The sequence below is a fragment of the Kogia breviceps genome, chromosome 7 (assembly GCF_026419965.1).
Source record: "Kogia breviceps isolate mKogBre1 chromosome 7, mKogBre1 haplotype 1, whole genome shotgun sequence".
Taxonomy (NCBI): Eukaryota; Metazoa; Chordata; class Mammalia; order Artiodactyla; family Physeteridae; genus Kogia; species Kogia breviceps.
The window spans coordinates 8,239,556-8,251,912 of NC_081316.1; the positions used below are offsets into that span (position 1 = coordinate 8,239,556).

The 12,357-nt window shown below is 60.4% G+C and overlaps 1 protein-coding gene across 1 annotated transcript in view; it reads left to right on the forward strand.

Moving 5' to 3' along the window:
• The window catches only part of MAPK8IP1 (mitogen-activated protein kinase 8 interacting protein 1), a 20,091-nt gene continuing 7,734 nt past the window's right edge, over positions 1-12,357 (forward strand). Inside the window, exons 1-2 of the mRNA XM_059068407.2 lie at positions 1-149; positions 11,733-11,838. Coding sequence (XP_058924390.1) covers positions 49-149; positions 11,733-11,838 — 207 coding nt within the window. The 5' untranslated portion in view covers positions 1-48. The remainder of the gene's footprint in view (positions 150-11,732; positions 11,839-12,357) is intronic.

Below are 12,357 nucleotides of genomic sequence, written 5' to 3' on the forward strand. Positions count from 1 at the left end.
CCGCCTCCGCGCCGCGCTCCGCCCGGATGGCCAGGGCTGTGCGGGAGAATGGCGGAGCGAGAGAGCGGCGGCCTGGGCGGGGGGGCCGCGTCCCCGCCTGCCGCCTCCCCGTTCCTGGGGCTGCACATCGCGTCGCCGCCCAATTTCAGGTGAGAAACTCCGGCCGCCGCGCCCCGCCCTTCGGCCAAGATTGACCTGCCCGGGCTCCCCCACCCCCGCGCCCCCAGCTCACACACCCCAGACCCCGGAACGAGAGGGCGGCGTGGGGATGGGGTTTCTTCCCGAGACAGAGCCCCCAGAGCCCCCCCTCAGCCTCAGGTCCAGACTGATGGCCGCTGCATATCCGTGGTGCGGCGGCCTCCGCCATTCCGTGTCCTGGGCGAGGAGATCGTGAGCTGGAATCGGAGGAGTGGGTGCGGAGGCAGCCTTCTCCCCGACGTTGGGCTGCGGCGAGGCCTGGCGTGTGCGTGGAGATCCCGGAGGAGGCAGGCCATCGGGGGCTTTGCCTGTGCCCAGTCAGAAGGCTTCTGACTAGAGATGGGAGCAGGCCGGGGTGCCCCGCGGGTCCCAGTTTCTTGGGGCGACCGACAGCCTTGGTGCAGGAAGGAGGGAGTCGTAGGCCCCTCCCCCAGTCCTGCCTGGCCAGAGGGGCCCAACTCCCAGGCCTGGCGTGGCCAGGACCCTCCGTGGACTGGGGCAAGCCCTGACCTGGTCAGGTGTGTGCAGGTGCAGAAGGCCCGGCCCCCACCCCGAGATCCCAGGCCCGGCTGTGGGGGAGAGGGAGTCTGGTTTGGAGTAGCCAGGGGTATTGGTGGGATGGTTCCTGCTGCGGTAGCTACCCAGGACCCTGATCTGAGCTCCTCCTTCACCTCTCTCCCTGCCCCCATCTGGTGTTAAGCATTTGGGAGGTGGAGTTCAGAGGATGGCAGAGGTGTTGTGGGAGAAGGGGTGAACGTCCCTCCCTCCTAACCCGGCCGGTTGGAGAGGAGGAAGAGGAGGGTGTCACTGCTCCAGAGCCTCCGAGAAAGAGGACTAGGCATTCCCCATTGTTTCTCCAGCTGATGGGCTGGCGCCTTCCCTTCTCCTGGGGCCCCCACCCCAGCCAGGCCCCAGCTGGGCTCTGGCGCCAGCCCCTCTTCAGACCAAGGGGTTGCTGGCTCCCCGGCCCTCAGGTGGGCAGGGACCCCTGGGAATCTCTAATGGCATCATCAGGACTGGAAACCTCCCCCAAGGCCCTGAGCTGAGCTGGAAGAGACCAGAGGGAGGTGACGAGATGGAGGAGGCCGAGCCTGAAGGCTCCAGGGCCGGGGGCTTTGGCGTTAGTGCCTCAGAGTAACGGAGCTGAGGTCTGAGACTGGCCCCACTGACATGAAACACACCGCCTCGAAGCAAATGCTGCCTCCCTTCCAGGAGACCCCTCTGTAGTGGGAGAGCATCGAGCTTAGACAGGCCTGGCTTCAAATCCTAGCTCCACCACTTTCTAACTGTGTGACCTGGGCAGCTTCTTGTCTTTTCTGAATCCCATCTGTTAGGTGAGCTAATTAATATTGATTCCTTAATGTGCATCAAGTCGGCGCTCAACAAGTGTCAGCCCTCCGCACCAGCGGGCGTTTAGATAGCTCATTATGGCTCAAAGCGTGTTGCCTGTGCTGGCTCAGGTCACCCTCACAACCACCCCGGGCATGGGTATGGGCCCGCCCATTTTGTAGATGAGGAGACTGAGGTTCAGCAAGGCAGGGTGGCTTGCCCGAGGACCCCAAGGGAGTCAGAGCCTGAGGCTGCACTGGAACCGGGGTCTGCATGTTCATTCCACTCTACCTCCAGGCCCTGCCCCTGGCCCAGAAGACAGCTTGGCCTCCCCTACCGGCTACCCCATCCCCAGGTGACAGTGCTTTCCGTTCCGCCCCACCCCTGGCAGGCAGGTTACCATGGACACCTTAGGGAGAGGAGCTGGCGAGGCGGGCCAGCCAGTGAGTGTGTCCGGCCTTGGGCCCGGTGGGCGAGAGTGGCATTACGCCAAGGCTGAGGCGTGGGCCCGCCCCCCGGGGCACCGGGCCTGGCCGCGTGTGGGAATAATAAGGGCAGTGTCTCCTGCCCCTCGGGGCCAGCCCCGCCGGCTCCGCGTCCGCCTCTCACAGTTCGCGGACCGGCTGGTGGCTGGTGTAACCCCCGGTGGGGACTGCTCTCCTGTGGTCCTGACCTGGGCTTCACTCCTGGCTCGGTCCTCTTAGCCGCGCGCCAGGAGTGGGTGCTGGATGGCCTGAGCCTCGGTTTCTCCTCCACGACGCCGACTTTGGCCCCTGCTCAGGGCGGCCCTAAGACTTGGATGAGACAACACACGCTGAGTGTTTCAAGGGCTGTGAAGAGCTGTGCTCACGTAGGGCTATTCTTATTGTTGTTATTATTGTGCGTGTGTGCGTGCGCGTGCGTGTGTGCGTGCGCGTGCGTGCGCGCGCGTGCGCCCCCAGCCCCACTGTCGGCTTCCGGAAGGCAAAGGGAGTCATACCTAAACTTCGGTTTGCCCTATTCCCAGCCCAGAGTAGGTGCCCAGTCAATGCCTTAGTGGTTTCTTATTTAATTCAAGATAAAACTGGAGAGTTCCGAGGAGAACAATGCACACTGTCAGAGAATCACGCTGCAAACGCCCCCGCCGCCTTGGGAGGCCCTCACTTTGCCCAGCTGCCAATCTAAGCACTTTCTGTGCAAGAGCATCTGGTCCCGCCCAGAACCACGTAAACAGAGTGTTATTGTTATCCCCACTTTGCAGATGAAGAAACCGAGGCATGAAGAGGTTAGATAAGTGGCAGAGCTGGGGTTTGAACGCAGTCTGAGTTCAGAGCCACCCTGGAAAGAGAGGACCTGGAGTAAAAACAACGGAGGAGAGTTTGTGGAGGGGGACGCGTGGTGTGGATTTGGGAGGGTGGTGAGCATTTGTTCGTTGATAGTTGGTTTAAATAAATATGTCCTTTTCCTTTTTTTTTCCTGATTATAGAAATGCTCCAAGCAGTTACTAGTAGTTACCTTTGGCTCTGGTGTCAGGGGAGGGATTTTCACTTACTTCACATACTTCTTTACTCTTTGACTTCTTATTTTTACCGCAAGCATAGGTTACTTCTGTAACTTACAAAATAATAAAAGAAAATTGAACATGAAAGTGACACATGTTCATTTTCAGGAAATTCTGTGAGAGAATTTAGAAACTTAGCAACGGATGCCTTGAGCTGGGTGGTGGGACGTAGGAGGGGGCAGTGGGGCAGCCCACGTGGGAGGCTCGTGGGGGGTAAAGTGAGCGGCCGCCCCGCGCGTGTGGAAGGGGAGCGCGGATGAGAAGGACCTTGGAGATCAGCTTGCCCAGCCCATCCTCCTCCCCTTTTACTTAGAAGGAGACAGAGAGGGTGAGCGGCTTCCCGAGAACACACAGCAAGTTGCAGCAGAGCTGGGGCAGCACCGGGGCCTCAGGACTCCTTGCGTGGCAGTGGGGTTCTTGCCTCTACACTGCCTGGGTGGTGAGAGACAAGGGCCCTCCCTACTCATCGCTTCACAAGGTGCTATACACTCAGCTGTTCCTTCGTTCATTCAACAAGTACTTGTGGGAATCCCCTGGCCGTCCAGTGGTCAGGACTCCGTGTTCTCACTGTCGAGGGCCTGGGTTCAATCCCTGGTCAGGGAACTAAAATCCCATAAGCCATGCAGCACGGCCCCCAGAAAAACCTACAAGTGCTTGCACTTTGCCAGGCTCGCTGAGACACTCCAGAGCCCATGACGGGGGCCTGGCCCATCGTGCAGACATGTGGTCAGTGTAGTCAGACAGACAGACAAGGCCTTACCAGACGGGCGGTAGGTGTGCTGTGGCTCGGGTCAGGGACCTGGAGGAGCCCTGGGTCAGGGAAGGGTCAGCTCAGCCCAGGCCTGGTGGGTGAGTGAGCGTCACCCAAGAGGAGGAAGGGTGAAGAGGGAAGAGAAGAGGGAGGAGCGAGCCAGCAGGGTGTGTGACGCCCGGTCTGGCACAGGTGCGGAGAGAGGGCGTGCAGGAACGCAAAGGAAGGCCAGGGAATGACGGCGCCAGATGGTATCTCGGGGGCTTCCCTGGTGGCGCAGTGGTCAAGAATCCACCTGACAATGCAGGGGACACGGGTTTGAGCCCTGGTCCGGGAAGATCCCACGTGCCGCCGAGCAACTAGGCCCGTGAGCCACAGCTACTGAGCCTGCGCTGTAGAGCCCGCGAGCCATAAATACTGAGCCCGTGTGCCACAACTACTGAAGCACACGTGTCTAGAGCCCGTGCTCCGCAAGGAGAGGCCACCACAATGAGAAGCCCATGCACCGCAACGAAGAGTAGCCCCCGCTCACCGCAACTAGAGAAAGCCCACGCGCAGCAACAAAGAACCAGTGCAGCCAAAAATAAATTAATTTTTAAAAAAGATGGTATCTCAGCTGCCAGGTAGAGAGTGGTTAGGGAGGCTGGGAGACTGGCCATCCTGTGGGTGAGGAGGAGGAACAGGGGAGGATGTAAGGGAGATTCAGAGGGTAGATTAACCCACTTTTGAGGAACCTGGTGTGAGGGGGGAGGAGAGACAGGAGTCCAGGATGACGCTAGGTCCCGAGGGAGGGGGTGCCTTGCAGGAGATGAGAGGTGTGGTGGGCGGGGTGGTGAAGTCGCTCGGAGGCTGAATCTGAGCTTGGTGATCACTGGGGGAGCCAGTTGGAGGGTTCAAGCAGGCAGTTGGTTTGGGGTCTGGGGCTGGAGCCAAAGACCCTGGGAGTCTACACTTAGAGAGTGCTCGATGGCCTGAAGCCTCAGGGAGAGCGTCACACCCAGAGGGACAGAGAGAAGGGTGAGGCCGGGGGCCAGCCACGTTTTGGGGCCGGGGGTGGGGGGGATGAAGAGCTGCAGCTGCCGGGGCCGCTTCGCCCCAGCCCCAGGCCCTGGGCAGTGCCCCGGCCAGCTGCGATGAACCTCCAGCGCAGGGACAGAACGTGGACTCGCCTCACACTGCTGGCTGTGGCCAGGACGGGATTTCAACCCCACTTCTTGGATGTCAGAGCCTTAAGTTTGGTCTCTGGATCCCTGGGGCCCCGGTGGATCCCCCAGCTTGGCTCCCTGGCCCCGTCCCCCCTCCAGGGGCTCTTGCCCACCCTGGGTGCCATCCCCGGCTCCTGACCCTGCTCTTGGATTCGTGCAGGAAATCTCTAGGAGCGTCGACCGTGGGCCTCGCCTCATCAGGCACCAGATGCTCTCTTGGAACACCCAGGGCCTGGGTCAAGCAGCACTGCCTCTAATAGGCATTTATTTAGTGCCTACAGGGAGGGTACAGGGCCTTGGGTCTCATGCCCTCAGGAAACCCAGCTCCGTGAGGGTCCAGAGCCAGGCCAGGGAGGCGGCCGGTGGGAGGTGTGACCCAGCGAGGACTAGGAGAGAAGACCCCCCAGATCCCACCCCAGTGGGATTTTGTGTTTGGTCAGTGTTTGGTCAGTGTTTCCTGCGTGTGAATCACCATGTGGAGCCTTAAGGTGACACGTTCCGTCTGCTGCTCATTGCATTAGTTGCCATTTTCTACATTAACACACAGACTTTATTTATTTCTTTGGCTGCGTCGGGTCTTAGTTGTGACACGCGGGCTCAGTAGTTGCGGCGCACGGGCTTAGCTGCCCCGCGGCACATGGGATCTTAGTTCCCCAACCAGGGCTCGAACCCGCGTCCCCTGCATTAGCAGGCGGGTTCTTAACCACTGCGCCACCGGGGAAGCCCCAGTACCCAGACTTTATAACGTTCATCCCAAAGGAGAGTTATACTCCGTCTGCTGTTGCCATTACCAGGACACACATCCTTGTGTATAAAGGTCTTTCCCCGGAGGGGATTATTTTCTCAGGATAGTTTCCTGAGAGTCGAGTCACCAGATCCCAGGGTTCTGGCTCCGTAGCAACACCACGGTGTTTAAACAGGTGGGACGCATGGTAACCCCAAGTAAGGGTTTTCTCCTGAGACCTGTTTCTTGGGTTGGTTTCAGTTTTCGGTGAAGATGACCTCAGTGTGGACACAGTTGAGAAGGGAATTCCAGACCAGAGGAGCAAAGCCGGCCTGACCGCAAGGTCCACCCAGAGCTGGGGGTGGGGTGCAGAGAGGGCTCTGAGGGTGACGCTGGGCCCGGCTCGCCCCCATTGCAGCCAGCGCCCCCTTCCCCGAGGCCTCCACATCCCACCCAGGCTCTGATGCAGGTGAGGGGTGGGGACACACGAAGCTGAGTTGAAAGGGGACCTGACATAAAGATTTCCAAGGGCGAAATCTAGAAAGACCTGGGGACACCAGTGGTTCATTCATTCAACGACGTTCATTAAGTACCTGCCTATCAGGCACCACACGTTGTCGGTCAAGAGAGACACGATCCCACCCTCAGGGATGGACTGCCTCTAAGGGGAGCCCACCACTGGTTGCAGAGCCCAAAGGTAAAATTACAGTGACCCAGGACACCAGCAAGAGGGACCCGGCCCATAGCAGGTCTCTTTGGCCTGATCAGGGAGGTGAGAGGAGGCTTTGTTAAGGGAGCCTGGGGGGGGGGGTGAGGCAATGATCTAGGCCAGAGGGGAAGGGAGGGAGCACAGGTGAGAATTTTGGCCCCTTTCCGTAAGGGTTGGGGGAAGCTGTTAGGATTCTGAGCTGGGGAGGGGTGACAAGACCAGATTTGCATTTCAAATGTCGGTTTTGGTGGCCCCCTCGGAGAACGGCCTGTCGGAGACCCCGCTGGGCAGCTTTGCTCAGCGCTCAGAAGGCGGCTGAGAGACAGGCTGGACCCTTGAACCACAGATGCCCCCTGTCATGAGAGGGGCCCGTGGGACACCATGGTCAGGACCCAAGGTCACTCAGCTGGCATCCTTACCTCACCCAGGAGGAGAGCCAGGAACAGGAAGACAAGAACGGCCTCTGGGCAACCAGATGCCTGGCTCCGATTGGCCTTGCTCAGCTAAAGCCTCAGCTCTTTACCACTTAACCCTCACTTCGCATGCATTTCTAACTCCACCTACTACTGGGTTGAAACAGCAGATTAGAAAGAGCTGCTGTGGGTGGATCGCGGTGAACAGGGAGATGTGACAGCCCGTGGCAAGGGAAAAGGCCATGACGTGAATATCGGAACACCAGAGGCTTGTCTGTTCATTTAGGGGAGCTCGGCTCGGGGGAGGGGAGCTGAGGATGGCATGTTCAGGATGCAGTGAGGGGCCAGCTCGGCCAGAGGAAGGGACTGGGGCACCGCAGTGGGAGGCGATGGGGGTCAGTGCGGAAGAGGGGGCCTGGAATAGAAAGATAGACGCCAAAGATCAGGGAGGTCTCCAGAGACCAAACCCATGACATTGAGTCACCAAATGCTACTGTGGATGCGACCTCTGGAACCATCTCACCGGAACGGGCGAGCGGGTCTGATTGGTCAGCAATGGCTGCCTCCAAAGGGCTGGGGCCTCCACATCTAGAGGTGGCCTCGTGGCGCTCAGGGCTCAGGTCTCCATGGGGAAGGTGGATCAGTGGGTTCAGGAGGGAACCTCTTCCTCCTTCCCTCCCTCCCTCCCTCCCTCCCTCCCTCCCTTCCTTCCCCTCCTCCCTCTTCCCTTCCATCTTTTCCTTCCTCCCCATAGTTGCCCTCCTTGAGCTTGGAGGGACCAAGGGTCTGTTTAGCTTTCCCTCCATGAAGGGTATCCCAGGGCTTCGGCTGAGAGACCCAGAACACCTGGTGTCTGGAAAAGCAGGAGGAAAGGGCAGGACTAGGGCTGGGGCCGGGGCTGGGGGATGGGAGGTGGGGGGAGTACGACTTGCAAAGGGACTCCCTAATCAGTGAAGCCCCTTGATCCTTGGTTGTGACCTCCTGACAGCACCTTGCAGTTCACAAACACTCCACTCAGTTAAATTTACCAGCACCCAGATACGGGGAGGGCTCATTTTGCATACGGGGAAACTGCAGACCTGTGGCATCTTAAGTCTGAGCCTTAGTGCTCCTCAGCTGTCAAATGGACAGAATAAGAACCCTCTTCCAAGGCTGGAGTGACGATGAAGGAGATGCAGAGCATAAAGGAGATTGGTGGCCAGGGCACAGCAGCTGCTCAGGAGACGGAGTGGCTGCTTCTCATAAGCGAAGGAATCAGGATTTGATCTCAGGCCTCCTGCCTCTGAGCCTGATATGGCGGCCATTCTACCATCTTGCCTGGCTTATGAGGAAAAAATAAGATTCAGGAGCTCCCTTCACCCACCCCACCAGAGCCAGGGATCAAGTGCAGGCTGCTTTTTATTTTTTTTCGGCTGTGCCGCGCTTGCATGTGGGATCTTAGTTCCCCAACCAGGGATCGAACCCATGCCCGCTGCAGTGGAAGCTCGGAGAGTCCTAACCGCCGGACCACCAGGGAAGTCCCAAGCGCAGGCTTTTGAGCCCCAGCCCAGTGCTCTTTCCCCCACTGCCCTCAGTGAACCTCATTCCTCATCTGTAGAGGCTGATACAGCTGTCCCTGCCTGCCCCCAGACCTGCTGTCCCAGGAAGTGGGAATATCGGGTGATGCTGAGATCAGGTGTGTAGAGATGAGCTGAGAAGGCCCAGCCCAGGTCCGAGCCAGACCCTGCAGGTCTGCCCTGAACACTTTGCTTTGAGAGGAGCCAGTGGGGGCTGAGGTTGTCCTTGATGGACATCCAGCAGACACACACTGGGTGCCTGGTGTGTGCAAGATGACCTCAGCAGCTCTGCCCTCCAGACCTCACTGGGAGGGATGGGACCTGTATTCACCACCGGCTGGGTGCAGGCTGGGGGCAGGGTGTGAGCTCCATCTGCCTTTGGAGCCTCCTGGGCGGGGAGGGCGGGCGTCTGATGCAGGCCTTGTCCTGTCTGCTCCCCAACACCGCCTCGCCTCCGCGCAGAGGGTGCCGCCAATCACACGCAAGGGGGGTGACGGGACCAGCGAGTGCTGCCCGGACACGGGGCCAGGAGGGCTTCCTGGAGGAGCAGGCTTAACCGAGCCTCCTACCAACGAGCACAGGTTGAGAGCCCGCCGTGTGCTCCATCCAAGCGCTGGGTTAGACACTGGGAGGGCGGTTGCAAGAGGCAGACAGTCCCACGCGGAGCTGCAGATCTCGAATGCCAGGCCGAGGAGTCGGCCACTCGCAGGGGATCTTGGAGGGCTTTGAGCGGGGGGCGAAAGGGTGGCATTTCGGACAGCTCCTCCTGATAGTGGCGGGTGGGGTGGGACGGCGCTGGCATGGGGAAACTGAGGCCGGCAGGCCGGTGCGGAGGTGTGGGACTGCAGAGGCAGGAGCTAGACCAGGCTGGACAGGGAGGGTAAGGAGATGCAGATGTGTGCAGAGGTCACCAGCAGAGCAGGGGGAGTCTGAGGGCACCTCCGGGTCAGACGCCCAGTGGTCCCGCAGCCACCTGGGGCTGACCGAGTCCCAGGAGTGCCTTCTCCGTGGCTGTCCAGGCAGCCAGAGATGCCGCCCTGTGCCAGACTGAGCAGGGCTGCTCTGGTTTCTGGGCCGGTCTGTCCTCCCCACCCTACCCCTACTTCCACACCAAGCCCTCCCCCAGCCCTGGGAAGCTACCACCCTCGGGGCTCCAGGTCAGGAGAGGCCTTAAAGAGCACAGTGTCCATCCAGCTCCCTCCCCGCCACCCCCCCTTCCTGTTTCTTCGGGGACCTTCCAGCTTCCGCAGTGCCAGGAGGCTCCTTAGCTCGCAAGCTGCCCTTCCTGCCCTGCTGTGAGATACCCACATGCGATCTGGCCTTAGCCCTGGCTGTGGTGCCTCCGGTGCCCATAGGCACTTCCTGGATGGGTACTGAAGGACGGAGCCCTGGGGAGGCAGCCCCCAGGTGGGCAGTAGAGGCAGCCCAGACCCACCCCAGGCAGCACGGCGTGAAGGCTGCCTGGGCCCACAGAAACCTCCCTGATGACGTATGGGGGTGAGCGAATAGCTGTGCAGATGGGGCGTCCATTTGTGGAGGGTTTTGGAAGCCCCTGCATCTTGCTACCAGGAGCCCTGATTGTGGTGCTGGCCCTTTAAAGCAGATCAGGGGCTGGCTTTTGGGGGGAAACATCCCAGATTTCTGCCATCTGCTTACCAGCCTGGGCCAGGGAGGGGGGCCACCCCAGCCCCCGACAGGGGCATCGGAAGGGCAGGTGGAGCCGCGGCATCGATTGCAGTAACCTGATCCCGCGGGGGGAGGGCGGCGGGGGGAGGCTGACGGCAGCGGCCGCGCGAAGGGCCAGGGGAGGAAGCTGCGTGCAGCTGAGGGCTGGCTGGGACCGGGCCGGGTCGGCGGCCGCGCCGCCTCTTCTCCCAGCGCATCTATTTTTAATGAGCTCCCAGCCTTCTGCAGCGGGCTGGACTCCGAAAGGCAGGCCCAGGCGGTGGAGGCCCGAGGCCCCAGCCCTGCCCCGAGCCCTGGCACCTCCACCCTTCTGGGCATGAGAGGGCGGCCCTGGGGCCCCGCAGCCCCCCAGCCGGGCTGGGCTCTCCATGCAGCTGGTGCTGAAGATGGATTCCAGCCCAGACAATGACAGCTGGTTGGAGGACCAATGGGAGCGCTGGTAGGGGTGTGGGGGCCGGTGTGGGGGAGGGGAAGTACCGGGGCAGCTCCGTTGAGCTCCGGGTCTCCGTTTGGTCTGGTTGAGGAGAGAGGCAGAGGGTGTGGCCTCCTAGGATCCCCCTGGGGCTGAGCCCACCACCTCTCCCGGGTGACCTTGGACTAGTGGGTCTCCATTCTGTATGCCTCCGTCTCTTGGTCTTACTGAAGAAAAGACTCCGAATTCTCCCCAACTTCATTAGCAGAATTCTCCCAACGTCCCACCCACACCAAAGCGGGGCAGGGTCCCCGGGGCTGGGGCTGAGCAGGTGAGGGGAGCAGCGGGCACCTCAGGGGCTGGCACGGTCCTGCAGTCTGGGGTTGGGGCCCAGGGTTGGCCTGGGGGGAGAGGGTTCTAACACAGCCAGTTAGCGTTCCCTCGCCGAAGTGCTTTGATCTGCTTCCTGCGTTCGGGGCACCTCCGGCTGTCCCTACCCCCAGCTGGGCAGGCTCCGTTCAGGGCCCACATGCCAGGCAAGAGGATTTTGTGTTCGAATTGATGAGACCAAGAACACAGAACAGGGGCATGGTCCCTGCTAGAAGAGGCTGAAACTAGACTGACACCAGACTCCCCTGCACTTGCTTCCAGGGCTTACGTAGGAGGCATGGGACATCCTGGGCTGGGGACATGGAGCACTCCTCAGAGGCTGGCGTGGGGCCTCTGCCAGCACCTTGGGTTTTGTCCCTGCCGTGCACAGGGAGCCCCCCCCCCCGCCAGGCATCCCTTGGAGTCTCTTCTCAACTCTCTGCCTCTTCCATGGGTGAACTGGCCTTGGCACCTGCCTTGACCCTGGGAGCCATTTCTCTGGCAGAGCCAAGGCTCTGACCAGCTGGGCCTTCTAGGCATGGCCTCCTGATTGGCAGCAGGGTGGACAACTCCCAGCTGGGAAGCGGTGGGGTAACCTGGAGCCTCCCCTTCCACTGCCACCCTAGGAGGCCTGCCTGTTGACATGAGCCCAAAACTCTTTCCCTGCCTGTTCAGTACCCCTTGCGCTGGCACACGTGGACCCCAGGTTCCATCCTCTGGGGGTTGCGATCTGCCTTCGAGGGGCTGCCCCTTGCAAGAGGTACTAGGGAGGCAGCAGGGGCCCTCGGCCCACTGGCAGCCATCCCCTGAGTGGTAACTTCGGCTTCTTGTCCCCACCAGGCTCACCCATGACATCAGCCTGGAGGAGTTTGAGGATGAAGACCTCTCCGAGATCACCGATGAGTGCGGCATCAGCCTGCAGTGCAAAGACACCCTGTCCTTACGGGTAAGGGTGGGCTCTCGGGAGCCCCTGAGTGGGGTGGCAGGATGGGTAGGGACGGGACTGAAGGTGTCCCCATACCTAGAGGGGCTTTCAGGGTCTGTGCGGCACCCTCATTAAATGAAATAACATGCAGGAAACGTCCGGTACAATGCTTGGCACGTCTCGAGCGCTCAGATTCTTACTTTATTATTTATTTATTTATTTTGCCAGGGGCTAAGGCAGGAGATAGCTCCTTCAACTGCCCTCAAGAAGGGAGAGAGCGGGAAGTCTTGAGGCCTAGGACAGCAGCAGTTAGGGCCAGAATTGAGGGAAGCCTCGGGACGACCCTAAATTCTTTCCAAAGCTTCCTTGGCAGAGGGCCTGAGGCAGAGCAGGGTGGAGTCTGGTGGAATCTGCAGTGCTTTGGGGCAGGAAAAAAGAGCCCGGGCATTGCCTTGGCTACCATTGCACCAAACACACCACACAGCCTCGAAGACCCTCTCTGGCCCACCGTCCTAAAGGTCCCTCTAGAAGGTTAATCCA